Source organism: Hippocampus bargibanti, linkage group LG04, assembly GCF_051943395.1.
Source record: "Hippocampus bargibanti isolate YZ-2025 linkage group LG04, ASM5194339v1, whole genome shotgun sequence".
In the NCBI taxonomy this organism is placed as follows: domain Eukaryota; kingdom Metazoa; phylum Chordata; class Actinopteri; order Syngnathiformes; family Syngnathidae; genus Hippocampus; species Hippocampus bargibanti.
Window position 1 is genome coordinate 33,361,272 of NC_142737.1, and position 22,663 is coordinate 33,383,934.

Consider the following 22,663-nt stretch of genomic DNA (forward strand, 5'->3'; position numbering starts at 1 on the left):
GTTTGCCGCAAGATGGCTTCTCCGAGGAGAGTGTCGACGACCGACTTCCACCACCCGATTGTGAAGGTAACGACACATACTCCAAAAAATGGCGGCTGTGAAGTCGCAGGCGCAAAGAACATTTTCAGCAGCTCGATTCTGGGTATGTTTTAGGATCAGACTTCTTCTGTTCCTTTGGGCTTTTCCATTCAAGGGGTCGCCACAGCAAATCAGTGTCCTCCATCTTTAGAGGTTTGACCCGCATGTTTGTTTTGGCCAAGCTTCCTGATGCCCTTCCTGACACAACCCTCTGTATTTATCCGGGCTTGGGAACGGCACAAGAAGACTTATGTCCCTTCCTGAATATTCAGTGCGAGTCTTAAAACGTAAAATTTAGCTATATGAGGTGGAATCTTATTAAAATACGCTCAGTAGAAATCATTTGAAGCCATTTTACAAATTATGGACACAACTTGTCCGGAGACGTCGGTTGTCCTTTAAAACTACACAAAATATACCTTATTTTAAGTATAATAAATGTGCTGTGTGTATTATAATTAAAGAAATAAACTGTACTGTATAATAAAGTTATAATTATTTACAAATAATTGTTTTATTGACCTTTGTGATGGTCGTTGATGGCTTGATGGAATGGAGTGGCCGGTTTCCTTAGCATTAAAAACTTGATGAGGAAAGTAGCCCTCTTCTTTCACCATCTTGAGGAATGATCCATTTTCGGTGCTTTCTCTGCGATCATTTTATCTAGTTCCTCATCAATTGTGTTCTGTTTAGTTGGGTTGATAGCCTTTCGCATCAAGTGGACAGATGGCTTGTGCGGGTTGTTTGTGGAGCCTGATTGATGGGGTATTTTATCCTTGCAGTCTACACTCTGCCTTTGAACTATCAAAGTTGAAATTCTCTCATTGTCGTCCGTCTGTGTCTTTAATGTTTAAACCACCTCCCCTCACTGCTGTGTTCTTGACCAATCACGTAGCTTTAACCGAAGACTGGGGGCGGGGAATAGAGGACAAAAAAAGTCTGCAGCCATTTTCTTTTTGGAGAACGACTTCACTCTCTCACTATCTGTAAACCCCACCCCCTTCACTGCTGCGTTCTTGACCAATGACGTGGCTTTAACCGAAGACTGGGGCGGGGAATAGAGGACCAAAACAAGCTGGCTGCCATTTTGTTGTTAGAAGAACGGGCTCGTTCGCGAACGACACATCACTCATTGAGGCAGCTCTGTGTGTATCCCAAATAAAGTTCGTATGCCAAGGTAAAATTTTCATAAATTGAACGTTCGTCAACCGAAACGTTCGTAAGCCAAGGGGTTCGTAAACCGAGATATCACTGTAGTTCTGAAGAGGAAAGCATAAATGTTTTCGATCGATTAAAGAAGTCCTTCCGTCTCAATTCGAGCCGTAAGCCACGAAACTGGTGAAGGATACGACATATGAAGCATATATGAAGCTCCGTGAATAAGCAATATAGCATCAACTTCCGTGATATGTGGCATATAAGGACATGAATAACAAATATTAAGCTACAAGATGTCAACATCAATGCAGATTGTTTAAAGGACAACCGACGTCTCTGGACAAGTTGTGTCCACAATTTGTAAAATGGCTTCACATGACTTCTACTTGGCGTATTTGAATAAGAGAACCGTGTTGCACCCAAAAGCTGCCAGAAGAGGGCATCCAAGCGCCATATAAGGAATTTATCAGCCTGTGGAAGCGGAGGTGGCCACTGGAGGTCGCCATTTTGTGCCTCTTTTTTTGTGAGAGATTTTCCCCCAATGTTGCCTCAAAATGGCACATATAATTCTTTAATCGATTGCAAATATGTATGCTTTCCTCTTCAGAACTATTTGAATCATATTCATAACTGGAGGTGGAACAAGAAAGCATATTCTCCGAATCTGAAGCCATTGTTTGGATTCTCGAGACGCCTTGGCGTGACGTCACGAAGTGGGGGCGGGACTTTCTGAAAATGCCCAATTCGCAGCTCGATTTTTTGCACTGATTTTGGACACTTTAAGTCATTTTTATTGATGTTTTGCGTTTAAATAAAAAACATCATATGGCGTGTTTTGGGTATTTTAGACGCTATAAAACGTTTTTCTGATGTCAGTTAAAAAATTAAAAAAGTGACGTCGGTTGCCCTTTACTGGTTGTGCATGAAAAACGCCGTTTCAACTTTCAAGATGAAGAGTTAGGACCTTACGTATTAATGACAGTGGTTATCCATCACTAACTCCGGTTAGTTCCTATCCATCGCTAACTCCGGTTAGCTCCTGGTTCCAGCAGCTGAATGTTTGTCCGGTAAGTTTGCTCCACGATTATGACGATTGCTCTCTTTCACCACGAGAAAGACGCAACTTTCTACCCATTGTCAGGCTGATAGGATGCCAGCGGTTATCCAAGCGGGGATTCGCGCACTCCAGGGAGCTCCTCGGCTAGCGCTATACTGCTGTGCTGTGTTGGAAATGCTGCCTTGTTTGTCCGCTGGGAAATTGTGTCAACTTACACCTTCTTTGTGCGTGTTACCGCAATTGGCTGCAACACGATTCACCATCAGTATTTATGTAGTTTTCCTACTAATTTTCAGGTGAAAAAAGTACTCAAAATGCATTGTGTGTCAGGGGCGTTCCCTCCGTGACGTCACTTAGGCTATCGTCATTAACTTAAAAACAAGACTTCATGATTATTCAGCGCGAGTCTTAAAACGTAAGATATAGCTATATGCGATGGCATCTTTGTAAAATGGGCTCAGTAGAAGTCATTTGAAGTCTCATCTCATCTCATTTTCCGTACCACTTATTCCTCATTCGGGTCGCGGGGTTGCTGGAGCCTATCTCAGCTGTCTTCGGGCACGAGGCGGGGGACACCCTGAATTGGTTGCCAGCCAATGGCAGGGCACACAAAGACATACAACAGTCACTCTCACACTCACACCTAGGGACAATTTGGAGTGGTCAATCTGCCTGCCATGCATGTTTTTGGAGTGTGGGAGGAAACCGGAGGACCCGGAGAAAACCCAGTCATTTTACAAATTATGGATACAACTTGTCTGGAGGTGTCGGTTGTCCTTTAAAGTGTCTTTGAGTGTGATGAAAAGCGCTTTCACATCATCAAATGTATTTTCAGTATCATATTGGACTTGGGTTCAGCGAGCAAATTGAAATGGGAGAAGGGGGACCACAGGGGGATGTCAAAGCGCCACTTATGATTCTGGAACGGATTATGGTCGGAAACCCAAGTTTGACTGTATTTGCGTTGCTTGCGTCCCGCAGATCTCCTGCGGATGAGCGGCGGTCTGGAAGAAACTCCCCCTCAGCCGCCGTGGGGGCACTCCGGTTTGGAGCTGGAGCGTCCGCCTGGCTCCTCCCATTTTGAGGCCGATGTCGGCCCGACCGGCGGCCACCTGAAAAGCGAAGCGGGTGAAGACGAATCGCCAGAGTGGTCTGAAGGGTCACCGCCAGACGACCTCCTGGCGCCAATGTCGGATGCCGACAGGGAAGACGAGGACGAAACGTCGCCGGGCTCTCCAAAAAAGGTCCCCGGCAAGAAAAGGTCCCGCAAACGCCAAAAGTTTCCCTCCCCGAAGGAGTGTTTCCACTGCTCTGTTTGCGGTAAAAAGTTCACTTGGAAGTCGCACTTGATGAGCCACATGAAAAGCCACACGGGAGAAAAACCCTTTAGCTGCTCGGTTTGCAACAAGGCTTTTTCTCGGAAGGGAAACATGAGGGTCCACATAAGGACGCACACGGGAGAAAAACCCTTCGGATGCTCCACTTGCGGCCGTACCTTCGCCCTAAAGGCAACACTGGTCACGCACATGCGAAGGCATACGGGAGAAAAACCCTTCGGATGCTCCACCTGTGGCCAGACCTTCGCCGAAAAGGGAACGCTGGTCAAGCACATGCGAATCCACACGGGAGAAAAATCCTATTGCTGCTCGGTTTGCAACAAGGCGTTTTCTTGGAAGGGACACATGGAGCGCCACCTGAGGACGCACACAGGAGAAAAACCCTTCGGATGCTCCACTTGCAGCCGTACCTTCGCCCTAAAGGCAACACTGGTCACGCACATGCGAAGGCATACGGGAGAAAAACCCTTCGGATGCTCCACCTGTGGCCAGACCTTCGCCGAAAAGAGAACGCTGGTCAAGCACATGCGAATCCACACAGGAGAAAATCCCTACAGTTGCAGAGTGTGCGGCAAAAGCTACGCCCAGAAGGTCAGTTTGGCTTTGCACATCCGCACGCGGCACGCCGACAAGTAAAGCACAGGGACTGACCGGCGCTCGGCGAGCAAGGGTGGCTTTTGTGCACCCGGTAACTCAGTGCGCTTCACGGAAGTCCAAATCGCATCAAAGACCTTCACCAAAGAGGTGCAGCAGCAGCAGAATTTTGAAACGGTCTTCGAAGTAGGAGTTGTTTTCATAACTTTGCTGCTGTGAAATGTAAATTTATCCACTGCGAGACTAATAAAGGCAAATCCAATCCAAATATGTGCCTGCCTGGTGGGAAAATAATCAACGTGGAGAGAAGAGCAAAGCCGGTCATTTGGTTGATTGTTTTTCATTCATTATTTTTTTTAACTTAAAAATATGTTCCTGTTTCCTTGTCCATCCATTGTAAAAGACTCCGTGCACTTCCAATATATTTAGCGGCCATATAGTTTGTCTGTGATAAAAGGGCCACCTCACCCAATATGGCGGAAGCTCACACGTGTTATCGCAACTGTGAGGCGGCTCTTGGGGATTCTCGTGAGTCGCAAGGCGACGTCGACAGAACGAGGCCCGAGTTCGGCGAAGAGACGCCGCTTCTAGTCTGGGAATTCCGGCTCCTTTCAGAGAGCCGGTTCTTTTGGCTCGGCTCACTAAGAAGATCCAGCTCTTTTGGCTCCCAAATGGCTCCTCAGTTTTTTTGTTGCTCAAATTAACTACCAAAAATCATGTAAATTATATGAAAAACAAATTACTTGTGTAAAAAATACACTATATCAAATATTTTTATTTATATGTGCACAGTTAGTGGATGCTAACTTTCACTTTCCCTGTGGTTACTCTGGTCCGATGATCAGCTGTCACTAATTTGCTTTTCATATTAATAGTTCTATATTCCCAACTAGTAAAATTGAAAATACTTGAATAATAATAACATCATAATTTGACTTCATGAATGTGAGTCTTAGGACGTGAAGTGACGCTATATGCGGTGGAGTCTTTGTAGAATGCGCTCGGTGGAGATCATTTGGGGTGATTTTGCAGGTTGTGGACGTAGCTTGTCCGCAGGTGTCAGTTGTCCTTTAAAGCAGTGGTCCACAACCTTTTTTTTGCGCCACTGACCGGTTTAATGCCAGACAATATTTTCACGGACCGGCGGATAAATACAACAAAATAAAATATGTATCACGTGTGATGTGATGAATGATATGAATGTATCACGTGACCTCGACAAGCGTTTGGACATGCGTCAAGAGTCAGTCATAGACGGATGTAATCTGGTAATTTTTCATTTTTCAAAATAAAACATTGTTCGGACTCAGATAATAAATAATACGGAAATTATGTAACTTGTTTATTCTTTCTGCGCGGCCCGGTACCAAATGACCCACGGACTGGACCGCGGCCCGGGGGTTGGGCACCTCTGCTTTAAAGGACGACCGACGCCTCCTGACAAGTTGTTTCCATAAGTTGTAAAATCGCTTCAAATGACTTCTACTGAGCGTATTTGACAAAGATTCCACCGCATATTTTACGTTTTAAGACGTGTGCTGAATATTCAGGAAGTCTTGTTTCCATGTGTTGCTTTGTGTAAGCGGGATCAGTAAATGATACAACTTCTGGAGAGAGTTGAGGTTCTTTAGTTGGAGGGAGAAGGCAATTGATGTGTGCCTCTCGTAGGCTCTCATCAGACTGACTTGCAGCAGCAAGCTTCTTTGGTCTGTAACCAGGCATTACTAGTCGAACAAGCAAATACGATCTGTTCACATCATTACATGCGCTGCAACATGCATCCCAACATCCATTCTCTGATTAAAGTGTCCAAACGAGAATTTTTTATTTTATTGATTTGGATATTTTTTTTTAATCTCACATCGGATCAGAACGACAGTCCCATTGTTCGATACCTGAGGTGGTTTTGTGTGCCTTCGACCTGGTCTGGTTGCGGGGGGTTGTTTTTATTTAATAGTAATGTAAAACTGTCAGTTTTGATTGAGCGTTTATGTTGACTTTTTCCCTGTCTCTTCTTCGTGCTATTCTGAGACCGTTTTCATTATTTCTGTGTGAACGCGTCGTTGCCTGAATTATTTATTTAAAATCCAAACCGTTGGCGGCGTAGAATGCTTTTATTTCGAAGGTGGTGAACAGCTTTTACTGTGGACATTTCCGGGATGCAGAGTATTCGCAATTGCTGACTTGACGCAAACTGAGACTGCGGTCCAAAACGCGGTCGCAACCCGTTGACCAAATTCTCACGAATTTGTCGGCGAAGTGCTCAAAACGGCCACTCGGAGCACCCACCTCTATCTTGCTCGGTTAGAACATCTTTCGTTGAAGCTTGTGTCCGATTAAAGTCGTCTCGGTCTCCGTTGGACTTTCTGGGCCTCGTTTAGCTTAGCCGAGATTGCTAGCCGCTAACAAAGAGGACCTCGTGCTCAACGCATCGCTCCGCAGAGATCTTAAGCGAAACATTTTGGAAGTGTCGTGTGAACAATGTACGCAAGAAGGACGCCAGAAGACGAGAAGGACCTATATGAAGAAAAAGAGGACCACAAGGGACAACGTCAACTGCAGGACGCCATTTGGAGGGTGCAGCAAAGAATTGGTCTTCACGGACAAGGTTGGCTCTTACTGCTTGTCTCGCTTGTTTTCACGTCTTTTTGAACTGGCTTTGTGGGTTGTTTTTTTGCACACACGCGCTCAAATAAGTAACATGCAATGGCTGTAGGAAATCACAAGTGAAAAGGCACAAAGCTCTCATCACATATTTATTGAATCAAAAGTCTCGAAAGTTGTGCGACATCAGGACTTTTGTTTCTGACCAAACCGATTCTGACACGAAGTGGCTCTTGGAATGCATGGATGGATTTGCCTTTATTAGTCTCGCAGTGGAGAAATTTACATTTCACAGCAGCAAAGTGATGAATGATATGAACGAATGATGTGTCGTTCGAGAACGAACCGGCTCTTGGAGCCGGATCTCTGAAGTGAACGAAGAGAGCCGGTTCCTAACAAGGAGTCGGAAATGGGAGCCGACTTTTTTTGTCCTCTATTCCCCGCCCCCGGTCATCGGTTAAATCCGCATGTGATTGGTCGATATCCGTTGTAGAGGAGGATGGGGAGAATTACAGACACATGCAGCAGTGAGGAAAGGGGGCGCGTGTATTGGGTAGACAGGTGGACAAATATTATTACATTATGCTGTTATTATTATTCAATTCTGATATTTTTTACTTTTGTGTATGATAGCATTATTAATATGAAAAGCAAATTAGTGACAGCTGATCATCAGACCAGAGTAACCAAAGTGAAAGTTAGTGGATGCTCTCTGTGCACATATAAATCCAGCCATATAAATAAAAATATTTGATAGTGTATTATTTACATGAGTAATTCATTTTTCACATAATTTTACATGATTTTTTTGGTAGTTCATTAAAGCAAAAAAAAAAAAAAAAAAAACAAACCGAGGAGCCAAAAGAGCCGAATCTTTTTAGTGAGCCAATCCAAAAGAATTCCCATCACAAATTTGAACAACTCGAATTTGTTTGTTCGACTAGCGATGCCTGACTAGAGACCAAACGGAGCATTCGCTGCTTTGAGTCAGTCGCATTTTCTCGCTCCTTCGCTCGTGATCTCTCTCCCTCCGTGTGTGTGTGTGTGTGTGTGTGTGTGTGTGTGTGTGTGTGTGTGTGTGTGTGTGTGTGTGTGTGTGTGTGTGTGTGTGTGTGTGTGTGTGCGCGCGCGCACGCGCGTGTGGTAAAGACATGATTGGGTAATTTCACATCTTGATGTCACCTGCGAACCAGTGACGTGCAGTCAGGGGAGGCAGGTGTGGCAGTGCCTCACCTGTCATCATGGATAGCTGTCATGGAAATATCAAATGAAAAAATAAATTAAACAGTTAGATGTATTTAGTGATTTGTACTTTATAGTTCTTGTCCATTTAACTTCACCGTTTTAGGATTTTTTTCAAAATCGCTGAATTTTCACATTTACCGTTCAAATACAAAGTAGAGACGAGCGGTGAGGCAGCAGCCGGCTGATCCTCACCATGGATTGCACAATCACTATGCTTACTGTGCTGGCTTGCTCTGCAGTGAGACCGCATTGCTGTCCTTCTGCATATCGCTATTTAAGCGTTCAAACACGTTTAGTATATGAACTAAATTTCTACAGTTTAGCTGGTGTATATAATGTAGAGTCATTGTACATTATAAACACTGTACTACAGTGTTTATTTTGTTTTATTTTTATCAAAACGCTGTGCGTAGGTGAGGCAAACAGTTCTCCCGCCTCATGACAGGGGGCGCTTGTGATTCCAGAGATACTTCTTACTCCATGTCTGCAGAATAATAGAATTAGAGACAGAAAGCTACAGTAAACAGTTAGCAAGTGCAACCCTGCAGTCATTTTTCCGTGTTGCTTGGCCTCACTTTCAGAATGGAGGATTACATATCTAAATTGAAAGAATTTTCTAACCTGGACTTTCAATCGAAGCAGGAGGTAATAATTAAAGGAAGACCAACACCGGAGCTAAAAGGTTTGCTTCAGACAACGGGACACAATACTCGCTCGCTCTTTTCAGGCGGACTGGTACACACGAAAAGGCTGGCTGTGTGGATGTCCAGCAAGAAAGCGCCTTTTCTGCTTTTTCTGCCTTCTGTTCTCAATTTGTGACAATGTCTGGACTCAAATGGGATATTGCGACCTGAAAAATTTACAACAGAGCCTCATCAACCATGAGCGAAGACTCAACATCAGCATCCACAATGCTAAGGTAAAGGAGAAGCGGGAGCTTTTAAAAGATCTCATCAATGCCACCTGCTTCCTTGCCAAACAACAGCTGGCATTTCGTGGAAATGATGAAAGTAAAGGCTCCGCTAATCGTGGCTACTATGTTGAACTATTACATGCTTTCGCTAGCGAGTCATTTTGGGACATCCACTGTATTTTCTAGCCTGTGAAACAGAATACAGAACGATTTAATTGAAGCAGTTGGTGATGTCATTAGAAATGACATTAAAAAGGAGATCGGTGCAGCCCCATTTGTTGCTGGAGAAGTAGACGAGATCGTCATTCTCAGCACTGAAAACATACAGTCGGAACAGGACCGATCGAGGACGACTTTCTTCACTGGCAGTGATCTCCGTTGAGACAGAGAGACTTTTAAAACTGAAGAAAGATAAGGAAGGCTTCTACAAAGAAGTTATCCATGCCTTTCTTCAGAAGGAGCGGCGCATGGACTTCATTTACAAGTAAATGAGCTGCAGGAAAGGCAGCCACTCTTGCAGCTTCATGATATGAGCAAATTGTATTTGCTTGATTGACTAGTGATGCCTGGCCATTCTCCTTTAGTGGCCATAGACCAGGGGTGTCAAAGTCATTTTTTGCCGCGGGCCACATTGTAGGTATGGTTTCTTCCCGAGGGCCGTTATGAATTTGGGGAAGCCATTAGAATGTTTAATCCGATCCACATATTACATGTAGAGCACACAACAAATGAATGAATAACTAGTTATCAAATCTGAAGTCGAGAATAATGAATATGAGTGCAAGTCCTCGAGAGTGGGTCGAGCGGTGCCAATGATTTTTTTCCGCCGTCCTAACTGTCCGTTGAAGTCGGATTTTGTCCATTTTTGTGGCGGCCCCGAACCAAACGGTGATGGAAGAACACAGGATGGATTCGATGACAGCCGTGTAGAAATGTTGCAGCACCTCCTGTGGCAGGCCATGCTTCTTTAGCAGCCTCAGGAAGTACATTCAACTGTACTCAAAAACAAGACTTCCTGAATATTCAGAGCGAGTCTTAAAACGTAAAATATAGCTATCTGCGGTGGAATCTTATTCAAATACGCTCAGTAGAAGTCGTTTGAAGCCATTTTACAAATTATGGACACAACTTGTGTCAACTTACACCTTCTTTATGCGTTTTACCGCAATTGGCTGCAACACGATTCACGTTATTTATGTAGTTTTCCTTCTAATTTCGCGATCAACACGGTGTTTTCAGATGAAAAAAGTACCCAAAATGCATTGTGTGTCGCTTTTTCGGTCAGGGGCGTTCCCTCCGTGACGTCACTTAGGGTATCGTCATGCACTTAAAAACAAGGCTTCATGAATATTCAGCGCAAGTCTTCAAACGTAAGATATAGCTATATGCGGTGGAATATTTGTAAAATGCGCTAAGAAGAAGTCATTTGAAGTCATTTTAATTATGGATGCAACTTGTCCGGAGGTGTCGGTTGTCCTTTAAAGTGTCTTTGAGTGTGATGAAAAGCGCTTTCACATCATCAAATGTATTATCTGTATCATATTGTACTTTGGTTCAGCAAGCAAATTGAAATGGGAGAAGGGGGACCACAAGGGGGCGTCAAAGCGCCACTTATGATTCTGGAACGGATTATGGTCGTAAACCCAAGTTTGACTGTATTTGCGTTGCTTGCATTCCGCAGATCTCCGGCGGATGAGCGGCGGTCTGGACGAAACTCCCCCTCGGCCTCCATGGGGGCACTCCGGTTTGGAGCCGGAGCGCCCGCCTGGCTCCTCCCATTTTGAGGCCGATGTCAGCCCGACCGCCGGCCGCCTGAAAAGTGAAGCGGGTGAAGACCAACCGCCCGAGTGGTCTGAAGGGTCACCGCTAGATGACCATCAGGCGCCAATGTCAAATGCCGTCAGGGAAGACGAGGCCGAAACGTGGCCGGGCTCTCCAAAAAAGGTCCCCGGCAAGAAAAGGTCCCGCAAACGCCAAAAGTGTCCCTCCCTGAAGGAGTGTTTCCCCTGCTCCGTTTGCGGTAAAAAGTTCACTTGCAAGTCGCACTTGATGAGACACATGAGGACGCACACGGGTGAAAAACCCTATTGCTGCTCGGTTTGCGACAAGGCTTTTTCTCAGAAGGGTTACGTGGAGGTCCACATGAGGATGCACACGGGTGAAAAACCCTTCGGATGCTCCACTTGCAGCCGTACCTTCGCCCTAAAGGCAACACTGGTCACGCACATGCGAAGGCATACGGGAGAAAAACCCTTCGGATGCTCCACCTGTGGCCGGACCTTCGCCGAAAAGATAACGCTGGTCTCGCACATGCGAAGGCACACGGGAGAAAAACCCTTAGCTTGCTCCATTTGTGGACGGGCCTTTTCTCCGAGAAGGGAACGTGGTCACGCACATGAGGACGCACACGGGCGAAAAACCCTTCGGATGCTCCACCTGTGGCCGGACCTTCGCCGAAAAGATAACGCTGGTCTCGCACATGCGAAGGCACACGGGAGAAAAACCCTTCGGATGCTCCACCTGTGGCCGGACCTTCGCCAAAAAGGGAACGCTGGTCACGCACATGAGGACGCACACGGGAGAAAAACCCTTCGGATGCTCCACCTGTGGCCAGACCTTCGCCGAAAAGGGAACGCTGGTCACGCACATGCGAAGGCATACGGGAGAAAAACCCTTCAGATGCTCCACCTGTGGCCGGACCTTCGCCCGAAAGGCAATGCTAGTCAGGCACATGATAACGCACACGGGAGAAAAACCCTTCGGATGCTCCACTTGTGGCCAGACCTTCGCCGAAAAGGGAGCGCTGGTCAAGCACATGCGAAGGCACACGGGAGAAAATCCCTATAGCTGCTCGGTTTGCGACAAGACTTTTTCTCGGAAGGGACACATGGAGGTCCACATGAGGATGCACACGGGTGAAAAACCCTATTGCTGCTCGGTTTGCGACAAGGCTTTTTCTCGGAAGGGAAACATGGAGCGCCACGTGAGGACGCACACGGGAGAAAAACCCTATTGCTGCTCGGTTTGCGACAAGGCTTTTTCTCAGAAGGGTTACGTGGAGGTCCACATGAGGATGCACACGGGTGAAAAACCCTTCGGATGCTCCACTTGCAGCCGTACCTTCGCCCTAAAGGCAACACTGGTCACGCACATGCGAAGGCATACGGGAGAAAAACCCTTCGGATGCTCCACCTGTGGCCGGACCTTCGCCGAAAAGATAACGCTGGTCTCGCACATGCGAAGGCACACGGGAGAAAAACCCTTCGGTTGCTCCATTTGTGGACGGACCTTCGCCGAAAATGGAACGCTGGTCACGCACATGAGGACGCACACGGGCGAAAAACCCTTTAGCTGCTCGGTTTGCAACAAGACTTTTTCTCAGAAGGGACACATGGAGGTCCACATGAGGACGCACACGGGCGAAAAACCCTTCGGATGCTCCACCTGTGGCCGGACCTTCGCCGAAAAGATAACGCTGGTCTCGCACATGCGAAGGCACACGGGAGAAAAACCCTTCGGATGCTCCACCTGTGGCCGGACCTTCGCCAAAAAGGGAACGCTGGTCACGCACATGAGGACGCACACGGGCGAAAAACCCTTCGCTGCTCGGTTTGCAACAAGACTTTTTCTCAGAAGGGACACATGGAGGTCCACATGAGGACGCACACGGGCGAAAAACCCTTCGGATGCTCCACCTGTGGCCGGACCTTCGCCGAAAAGATAACGCTGGTCTCGCACATGCGAAGGCACACGGGAGAAAAACCCTTCGGATGCTCCACCTGTGGCCAGACCTTCGCCGAAAAGGGAACGCTGGTCACGCACATGCGAAGGCATACGGGAGAAAAACCCTTCAGATGCTCCACCTGTGGCCGGACCTTCGCCCGAAAGGCAATGCTAGTCAGGCACATGATAACGCACACGGGAGAAAAACCCTTCGGATGCTCCACTTGTGGCCAGACCTTCGCCGAAAAGGGAGCGCTGGTCAAGCACATGCGAAGGCACACGGGAGAAAATCCCTATAGCTGCTCGGTTTGCGACAAGACTTTTTCTCGGAAGGGACACATGGAGGTCCACATGAGGATGCACACGGGTGAAAAACCCTATTGCTGCTCGGTTTGCGACAAGGCTTTTTCTCGGAAGGGTTACGTGGAGGCCCACATGAGGACGCACACGGGCGAAAAACCCTTCGGATGCTCCACCTGTGGCCAGACCTTCGCCGAAAAGGGAGCGCTGGTCAAGCACATGCGAAGGCACACGGGAGAAAAACCCTATAGCTGCTCGGTTTGCGACAAGGCTTTTTCTCGGAAGGGTGACGTGGAGGTCCACATGAGGACGCACACGGGTGAAAAACCCTATTGCTGCTCGGTTTGCGACAAGGCTTTTTCTCAGAAGGGTTACGTGGAGGTCCACATGAGGATGCACACGGGTGAAAAACCCTTCGGATGCTCCACCTGTGGCCAGACCTTCGCCGAAAAGGGAACGCTGGTCAAGCACATGCGAAGGCACACAGGAGAAAAAGCATTGTCATCAAATGGTGAGTATAGTTTTTGCTTTTTTAAATGTTGCTGTGCCGATGAACATTTTGTGTTTGGGAGCCTTTTGCTGAGCGAGTTGCTTGTTCTGTAGCCACAAATGGACCTAAGTCTTCCTGTGCCGGTCCCAAGCATAAATAAAGACGGTTGTGTCAGAAAGGGCATCCGACGTCAAAGCTTGGCCAAAACAAACATGCGGATCAAACCTCTAAAGATGGAGGACACTGATTTGCTGTGGCGACCCCTTGAAGGGAAAAGCCGAAAGGAAAAGAAGAAGAAGTCTGATCCTAAAACATGCCCAGAATCGAGCTGCTGAAAATGTTCTTTGCGCCTGCGACTTCACAGCCGCCATTTTTCTTGAGTACAGTATGTGTCGTTACCTTTGGAAGTCGGTCGTCGACACTCTCCTCGGAGAAGCCATCTTGCGGCAAACTGCTGACATCGGCCTCTTCCTCTTCCTTTTTAATGTTGGGTACTTGTGGATAGTCCAAAGCGAAGCTCTCCGATTTCCCGTCTCCGATTAGCTGATTCACGTCTGAAAGAAAGAAGAGAGAGATTGTTGTGTAAGCGGGTTCGGTAAATGATACAACTTCTGGATAGAGTTGAGGTTCTTTACTCGGACTGGCGTCTTGGTTGGAGGGAGAAAGAAATTGACATGCGTGCCTCTCGTATGCTCTCATTTGACTGACTTGCAGCAGCGCCTGTATTTTGTTTTTCTACTTTCATTCCTTTCATCACTTTGCTGCTGTGATTGTGAACGTATTGTCTCCACTGCGAGTATAATAAGGACAAATCCAATCATTACATCTCCCATTCTTCATTTTATTCTTTACTTTTAACAAATGTAACGAATGTATTTATTTTGTGTGTGCAGTAATTAGCAAGTTTAAACTTGAATAAAGTCTTTCCAAATTTCACAGCAATAAATGAAATGACATTCACATTGGCTGCAGTATCCGATTTGAATGTGAGATGAATGTCCTCCACTTTCAGAGTAGTGATCCAAGCTTTTTCTCCTCTTTCATCTTTTACAGCATGCACATAAAGTTCCTCCACTTCATAATGATCATCTACTGCATCTACCTTGCCTTTCATGTCTTGGTTCCTGCAGCAACGAGCAAAGTGATTTGCTTTGTCGCGGTTTTGACATATTTGTGCTGCACACTGCTTTGGGGGATGTTGCGTACCACAACGAGTACAACATTTTTGTTTGAATATATCTTATTTTTATTGGCTTGTCTCACTCTTGCTTTCATATCGGCAGTTTTGTTTTGTTGAATCTGTGTGCATTTCTTTCCGCTGCATCCACATTGCAGCTAGCATCATTTAGCAGCTCTTTAGCCTGTGATTTAACAGTTCTACACAGTGCTAAGGCTTTTTCCAGGTCCAGATCTGATTCTCTGAGTCGCCTTTCTCTCAGTTTATTGTCTGTAATGCCACACACTATTCTGTCTTTGATCAGTGATTCTGTTCATCCACCAAACTCACATGTCTTTGATCTGTTTCTCAGCTCATTTGGTCACTAGTTTCTCCAACTGTCTGTACACGTGTGAAGAATCTGTACATTTCAAACGTCACATTGCGTTTCTGAATGCAGCAAGCTTCAAACGTTTCCTTTATTTTTGAAAGCTCCATCTTGTCATCTTCAGCATCAAATGTGAAATTATTGTAGACCTCTAGAGCTTCCTCTCCCACAACGTGCAATAACATGGATGCTTTCATCTTTGAATGGCTTTCATCAGCTCCAATCGCAAACAAATACAGTTCAAAACGTTGCTTAAATCTCTTCCAGTTTTCAACCACGTTACCTGTTAGCTGCAGAGCTGTGGGTGGACGAAAAGCTTCCATTTTTGCCGTTTTCTAGCGGGGGTGGTGCTCAATGTCTTATTCTTTTTCCACCGTGGAATCTTCCGTTCCAAGTCCTTTTATCGTCCTCTTATCTTCCAGACCAATTCTGACACCGTGTGTTGCTTTGTGTAAGCGGGATCGGTAAATGATGCAACTTCTGGAGAGAGTTGATGTTCTTTAGTTGGAGGGAGAAGGCAATTGACATGTGAGTCTCTCGTCAGCTCTCATCAGACTGACTTGCAGCAGCAAGCTTCTTTGGTCGATACCCAGGCATCACTAGTCGAACAAGCAAATACGATGTGCTTATAATTCATTACATGCGCTGCAACATGCATCCCAACATCCAACATCCGATTCAAATTTCCAAACAAGGATCTTTTATTTTATTGATTTGGATGATATTTTTTAATCTAACATCGGATCAGAACGACAGTCCCATTGTTCGATACCTGAGGTGGTTTTGTGTGCCTTCGACCTGGTTTGGTTGCGGGGGGATGGGGGTTGTTTTTATTTAATAATGTAAAATTGTCATTTTTGATTGAGCGTTTATGATGAGTTTTTTCTGTCTCTCCTTCTTGCTATTCTGAAACCGTTTTCATTCTGTCTGGGTGAACGCGTCGTTGCCTGAATTATTTTTTTAAATTCAAACCGTTGACGGCGTAGAATGCTTTTACAGTAAAGTCTCGTTATATCGATATCGGTTATATCGAGAGTACCGCTTATTACGATACTATTTTCGTTTCCTTGCACATTTCTAGTCTTTTTATGTATAATTAGTACCGTTTAGTACGATACCCGGTTATTACGATAATCCGGTTATTACGGTGCTCCTTTTCATCCCCCGCCGGCCATTTTTGTTGTTTATATCGATATATCCGTCGCGCCATTGGTCAACTTGGTCACGTGTCTTGTTACGTGAGCCGCCATCGGTCGCGCCATTGGTCGACTTGGCCGTGTGACTTTGTCACGTGACACGCCATCGGTCGCGCCATTGGTCGACTTGGTCACGTGTCTTGGTTACGTGTCACGCCATCAGTCGCGCCATTGGTCGACTTGGTCACGTGTCTTGGTTACGTGTCACGCCATCAGTCGCGCCATTGGTCGACTTGGTCAGGTGACTTGGTTACGTGCCCAGCACCCGTGTAGCAAAGCCATTTTCATTTTCAGACGCTAGCTCGTGTGTAGCAGACGAGATTTTTGAAGTGTTTGTGTTAAAAGGTAAAAATGGGAAGCAGAAGAAGATTGATGACTTTTTTAAATTGTATACATAATACAGTAAGATGTAAGCGTTGCAGTTTCCCTGTTGTGTTATGTACATGCCCACTGTACTGTATATGAATGCAATCGTTTTTTGCAACAATGTTTCTTGTTTTGTCTGCTGAAGCGCGATGATTTTGAAAATTATTAACATTCCATACTGTGTATTAAAGGACAGCCGACAGCCGTCACTTTTTATTCAAATGCAAATAAAAATGACTTCACGCCAAGACGTCTTGCATTGCTTGTGAATCCAAACAATGGCTTCAGATTCGGATAATATGCTTTCTTGTTACACATCCAGTTGATGATGAATATGTTTCAAATACACTGTAGTTCTGAAGATTAAAGCATACATGTTTACAATCATTAAAGAATTATATGTGCCATTTTGAGGCAACATTGGGGGAACAAAAAAGGGAGCTAATGGCCAGCTCCGTTTCTTATATGGCGCTTGGCTGCCCTCTTTTGGCGGCTTTTGTTTAATGCAGTTCGGCGCATGATCGGATATATCGATAGTCCCGGTTATATCGATATTTTTTCGGACTCCCTTGAATATCGATATAACGTTGCTGTGAAATGTAAATTTCTCCACAGATGAGACTAATTAAGGCTAATCTAATCGAACCTAATATAATGTGGATGTATGTGGAACTGTCGCGGCTTGGAATTGAAGTGGATTTATGTGGGACAGAAGATGTGAGTCGATCTTTTCGTCAGTGGATGCTACAGCTTCGTGTTTGGTTTCAACATTTTGCTTGTAGTAGACGTGCGCATTCCACCATGACGTCCCTGATCCACTGCTGAAAAGGATGCTATGTTTTAGGGAAAAAACAAATGTCGAATTTGATGTGGATTGACATTTTTACACAAGGGGAAAAAGTCTGAGATTTGACAACATACCAGAGAAAAACCCTTTCAGCGCTGAGTTTGTCGTAGAAGTGAGATCATCGATGGTTCTAGGTCAGGGGTGGGCAAACTTTTTGACTAACGGGCCACAATGGGTTCTAAAATGTGACAGAGGGGCCAGGCAAAGGAGCATTTGGAGGGAGTGTTTGGGCCGGATATACTCAACCTAAAGCATTAAATGTAGTGTGTGCAAACCTCATAGCAGAGTAAGACTACGAGAGTACGACAACCCAATGTATTAACTGTCTTTCAAATGAGAAAAATAGCCCTTATGAGTTAACAAATTTGGCTCAAGGAATATGCACGATATGGCATTTACATAGTATTTAGCAGATACTGGGAGGAGGGGATAGATTAAAAAAAACAAGTTTCAATCGAAGGTGCAAAGTTAACGAAATGAACATTTATTCAAAAATAGAATCACTTTCAACATTCAAAACATATTACACAACGAAACACTCAAGCTCAATAATATCGAGTTGTGTTAAACTCTGCAAAATCATAGATGGATTGTCCTGACCGCGCGCTCTACAAACTCGCCGCGGACGCCCTCGCCTTCACGTGCAAACAGTACACGTGTATCGTAACCTGCAGTTGAAATTTGCATACTCGGCACGGCAGCCAATCAGAAGCCTGCGTCGTGCTTCAGACTTTCCCAAGCGTTATAACAGGAGTGTCAAAGTCAAATCCGGACCGCCACATCATTTTTTTCGGCCCGCGAAAGCAAATCAAGCGTGTTAAATTCCATGATGATTGCTAAAATTTGAGCCAAAATGTCATATTTTTGGATGTCAACCACAATAAAAGTCATTATTCTTGACTTCAGGTTTGAAAACGAGTTATTCATTAATTTGCTGTGTTCTCTATATGTAATATTTGAAGGGATTTAAAGGGATTCTAATGGGTTCCCCAAATTCATAACGGCCCTCGAGAGGAAACCATAACTACAATGTGGCCCGCGGCAAAAAATGACTTTGACACCCCTGTTTAATGGTTGTGCAAACAAAACACTGTTTCAACTTTCAAGATGAAGAGTTACGAACTTACGTATGAATGACAGCGGTTATCCAAGTGGGGATTTGCGCACTGCGGGGAGCTCCTCGGCTGGCGCTAAACTGCTCTGCTGTGTTGGAAATGCTGCATTGTTTGTCCGCTGGGAATTTGTGTGAACTTTCACCTTCTTTGTGCGTGTTACCGCAATTGGCTGCAACACGATTCACGTTATTTATGTAGTTTTCCATCTAATTTCGCGATCAACACGGTGTTTTCAGATGAAAAAAGTACCCAAAATGCATTGTGTGTCGCTTTTTCGGTCAGGGGCGTTCCCTCCGTGACGTCACTTAGGGTATCGTCATCCACTTAAAAACAAGGCTTCCTGAATATTCAGCGCGAGTCTTCAAACGTAAGATATAGCTATCTGCGCTGGAATCTTAGTAAAATGCGCCAAGTAGAAGTCATTTGAAGTCATTTTACAAATTATGGATGCAACTTGTCCGGAGGTGTCGGTTGTCCTTTAAAGTGTCTTTGAGTGTGATGAAAAGCGCTTTCACATCATCAAATGTATTATCTGTATCATATTGGACTTGGGTTCAGCGAGCAAATTGAAATGGGAGAAGGGGGACCACAAGGGGGCGTCAAAGCGCCACTTATGATTCTGGAACGGATTATGGTCGTAAACCCAAGTTTGACTGTATTTGCGTTGCTTGCATTCCGCAGATCTCCGGCGGATGAGCGGCGGTCTGGACGAAACTCCCCCTCGGCCTCCATGGGGGCACTCCGGTTTGGAGCCGGAGCGCCCGCCTGGCTCCTCCCATTTTGAGGCCGATGTCAGCCCGACCGGCGGCCGCCTGAAAAGCGAAGCGGGTGAAGACCAAGTGCCCGAGTGGTCTGAAGGGTCGCCGCCAGACGACCTCCTGGCGCCAATGTCGGATGCCGACAGGGAAGACAAGGACGAAACGTGGCCGGGCTCTCCGAAAAAGGTCCCCAGCAAGAAAAGGTCCCGCAAACGCCAAAAGTGTCCCTCCCTGAAGGAGCGTTTCCGCTGCTCTGTTTGCGGTAAAAAGTTCCCTTACAATTCCGACTTGATCAGACATGTGAAAACCCACACGGGAGAAAAACCCTATTGCTGCTCGGTTTGCGACAAGGCTTTTTCTCGGAAGGGAAACATGGAGCGCCACGTGAGGACGCACACGGGCGAAAAACCCTTCGGATGCTCCACCTGTGGCCAGACCTTCGCAGAAAAGAGAACGCTGGTCACGCACATGCGAATCCACACGGGAGAAAATCCCTACAGTTGCAGAGTGTGCGGCAAAAGCTACGCCCAGAAGGTCAGTTTGGCTTTGCACATCCACACGCGGCACGCCGACAAGTAAAGCACAGGGACTGACCGGCGCTCGGCGAGCAAGGGTGGCTTTTGTGCACCCGGTAACTCCGTGCGCTTCACGGAAGTCCAAATCGCATCAAAGACCTTCACCAAAGAGGTGCAGCAGCAGCAGAATTTTGAAACGGTCTTCGAAGTAGGAGTTGTTTTCATAACTTTGCTGCTGTGAAATGTAAATTTCTCCACTGCGAGACTAATAAAGGCAAATCCAATCCAAATATGTGCCTGCCTGGTGGGAAAATAATCAACGTGGAGAGAAGAGCAAAGCAGTTTCAAAACAGCATTTGGTTGATTGTTTTTCATTCATTATTTTTTAAATTTAAAATTACATTCCGGTTTCCTTGTCCATCTATTGTAAAAGACTGTGCACTTCCAATATATTTAGCGGCCATATAGTTTGTCTTTGATAAAAGGGCCACCTCACCCAATATGGCGGAAGCTCACACGTGTTATCGCAACTGTGAGGCGGCTCTCGCTTTGTTTGGTCTGAAAACTTCGTGTTGATGGCGAAATTAGAAGGAAAACATAAATAATGCTTGCGATGAATCGTTGTTTGTTGCACCAAGACAACTATTTAATATTCGCTGACACAAATTCCCAGCAGACAAATCAGCCCAATTACGGCGGATCTTGGCCGCCATCTTGTGCATTTTCTAGGGACGCTACATTGGTGTCATTGACGGCTCGAATTGATATGGGAGGACTCCTTTAATCGATTGCAAGACTATTTGAATCATATTCATAACTGGATGAGTAACAAGAAAGCATCTTCTCCGATTCTTGGCGTGACGTCACGAACAAGGGGGCGGGTTCTAAAACGGAAACTCAGATCATTTTGAAGTAGTTTTGGGACATGTTAGCAGTAGCGTTTTTCATTTGACAAAAAAAAAGTAACTACTTTTTCTGATGTCAGGAAACATAAAAATGGCGTCGGTTGTCCTTTAAAGATCTGATGTGTGTACAGAATTTTCCAGTCTATAAGTCACATGGCAGTATAAGGCGCACACCCAATCAATAGTGTATTTTCAATTTTTTCCTTCCATATATAAGGCAGAGCTTCATATATAAGGTGCAACTTCAATGAATGAAAAAGATTTCCAAATACTGTATCATATATGAGTATATAGAAGTTTTCCAAATATAAGACCGACCACATTATCAGGCATGACAGTAGAGGCTGCATGGCTTACGCACCACTATTGTGGCTCAATGTATATACAGTACATTCAAATACATGTTGATTTAGTTAGCGTATAAGGCGCAGGCTCATCTTTGGAAAAAAATCAAGGCTGGAAAATACGGTACTTCATTATGTTCATGGTATGTCCATCAAAACTTGAATGCAAAAAGTCATCTAATCGAAAGTAATCTTGCTATGTAGCTTGCTATCGTTTGGTGATACGGCTACCTAGATAGCTGTCAATCTATTAGCTATCTATTGGCTATCTGTTAGCTATCTGTCTGGCTCGCTAGCTATCTAGCTGTCTATCGATTAGTTGTACGGGTACCCAGCTAGCTGTCTATCTATTAGCGATCTATTGGCTCTTAGCTAGCTAGCTTTCTATCTATTTGAGTGAACGCTGGAGCGTGTGGCTGCCGCTGCTCACCGACAGAAAAACTGATCCTGTGACTGTAAAGTGACCTTGAAAGTTTTGAAATGCGCTTCGAAATGAAATGTATTATTATTGAGAAGATTCATATCCATTGTGAGTCATTTATTTGAACAATCCTTGGTGCCTCGTATGTACATAATGACGCTTCTTTGTACACTTTATAACAATTGTATCTTTTTCGTGTTTTTTTTAACTTTGAAGAGTATATATAACCATTCATATGTCTTTAGTACATGTGTTTCCTGTGAACTGAATTCACATCTGAAAATTCACCATGTTTGATTCGCTGAGGTGAACGATCTTGAATGTTCACGTCATTCAAATTCAAGTTTGTTGATATCAAACCATCAAGATGGAGGTTAGATGCGCCGTTTTCAAGTGACTAACAATGCCTTATAATTCTTTGTACTTTTCAAATGACATTGATGATATTTGTTATGAATATTTGTTGTTCTTTTGACTTCAAGAGAAGAAGCTCAAAGAAGCTCCCGTATGTTGTTTTTTCTACTTCTTCCTTTCATAACTTTGCTGCTGTGAAATGTCAATCTTTCCACTGCGAGACTAATAAAGGTCAATCCAATCCAATTTTCATGATTGACAAGTTGAAATATGGCTATTTTTTCACAGGTATATATTTCTTTGACATTGATCAACATTTGGATTGTGTTTTTAGCCTCATTTTAAGTAGCTGTAATGTTAAAAATCGTTTGGCTTGAGCCCCTGACCAGGACTCCTGGACCGACCAGGGTTTGCGGCACTTGGCTTTTCTGGTTTCAAACATTGGCAGGTCTGTCAAAGTAGGAGCTTGCAAATACGTGGCCGCCAGGTGGGAACATAATCTACATGGAGAGGAGCACGGGAGTTTCAAAACTTTTGTTGATTGCTTTTTTATTTCATTTATTTTGTTTTTCAAACTTAAAAATGTGTCCTTTTGTTCATTCTAATCCGTCGATGAGAAGGTTTCTTTAGCCGTCATCTGTACTTTTTGAAGGTGTCGGACGTTTCGCCTCCTATCCAAGAGGCTTCGTCAGCGAACTAAAGTCTCACTGGTCGTATCAGCCCTATTTATATATCCCTAATGTCCAGATATGTGAGACTTTAGTTCGCTGTAGCTTCCAGTTTCGGCGCCACGTTTTCC

General features: G+C 45.1%; 4 protein-coding genes across 4 annotated transcripts; all 4 read left to right on the forward strand.

Annotated features, from left to right (window-relative positions):
- Positions 1-3,211: 3,211 nt before the first annotated feature.
- Positions 3,212-4,625, forward strand: LOC148899827 (uncharacterized). Its single transcript, XM_088995314.1, has one exon. It carries the CDS (start codon positions 3,286-3,288, stop codon positions 4,264-4,266), a length of 981 nt encoding a protein of 326 aa, XP_088851440.1. The 5' UTR covers positions 3,212-3,285; the 3' UTR covers positions 4,267-4,625.
- Positions 4,626-6,414: 1,789 nt separating this feature from the next.
- On the forward strand, positions 6,415-11,323 carry LOC148899828 (uncharacterized; the record flags this gene model as incomplete). The annotated part of the gene is made up of 2 exons (XM_088994152.1): positions 6,415-6,832; positions 10,668-11,323. Coding segments are annotated over exons 1-2 (783 nt in total), but the record flags the coding sequence as incomplete, so codon positions are not given.
- A 58-nt stretch (positions 11,324-11,381) lies between these two features.
- Positions 11,382-12,644, forward strand: LOC148899829 (uncharacterized). The gene has a single exon (XM_088995290.1). The coding sequence runs from the start codon at positions 11,382-11,384 to the stop codon at positions 12,642-12,644; it is 1,263 nt and encodes a 420-aa protein (XP_088851416.1).
- Positions 12,629-22,094, forward strand: LOC148899830 (uncharacterized). Its single transcript, XM_088995310.1, has 2 exons — positions 12,629-13,520; positions 19,249-22,094. The coding sequence occupies exons 1-2, from the start codon at positions 12,629-12,631 to the stop codon at positions 19,902-19,904; spliced, it is 1,548 nt and encodes a 515-aa protein (XP_088851436.1). The 3' UTR covers positions 19,905-22,094.
- Positions 22,095-22,663: the final 569 nt, after the last annotated feature.

Bases quoted from the DNA above. Each gene is read 5' to 3' on its own strand.
- LOC148899829 (XM_088995290.1), top strand. From the start codon at position 11,382: ATGAGGACGCACACGGGCGAAAAACCCTTCGGATGCTCCACCTGTGGC.
- LOC148899830 (XM_088995310.1), top strand. From the start codon at position 12,629: ATGGAGGTCCACATGAGGACGCACACGGGCGAAAAACCCTTCGGATGC. The intron at 13,521-19,248 runs GTGAGTATAGTT...TGCATTCCGCAG, and splicing joins AAAAGCATTGTCATCAAATG to ATCTCCGGCGGATGAGCGGC.
- LOC148899827 (XM_088995314.1), top strand. From the start codon at position 3,286: ATGAGCGGCGGTCTGGAAGAAACTCCCCCTCAGCCGCCGTGGGGGCAC.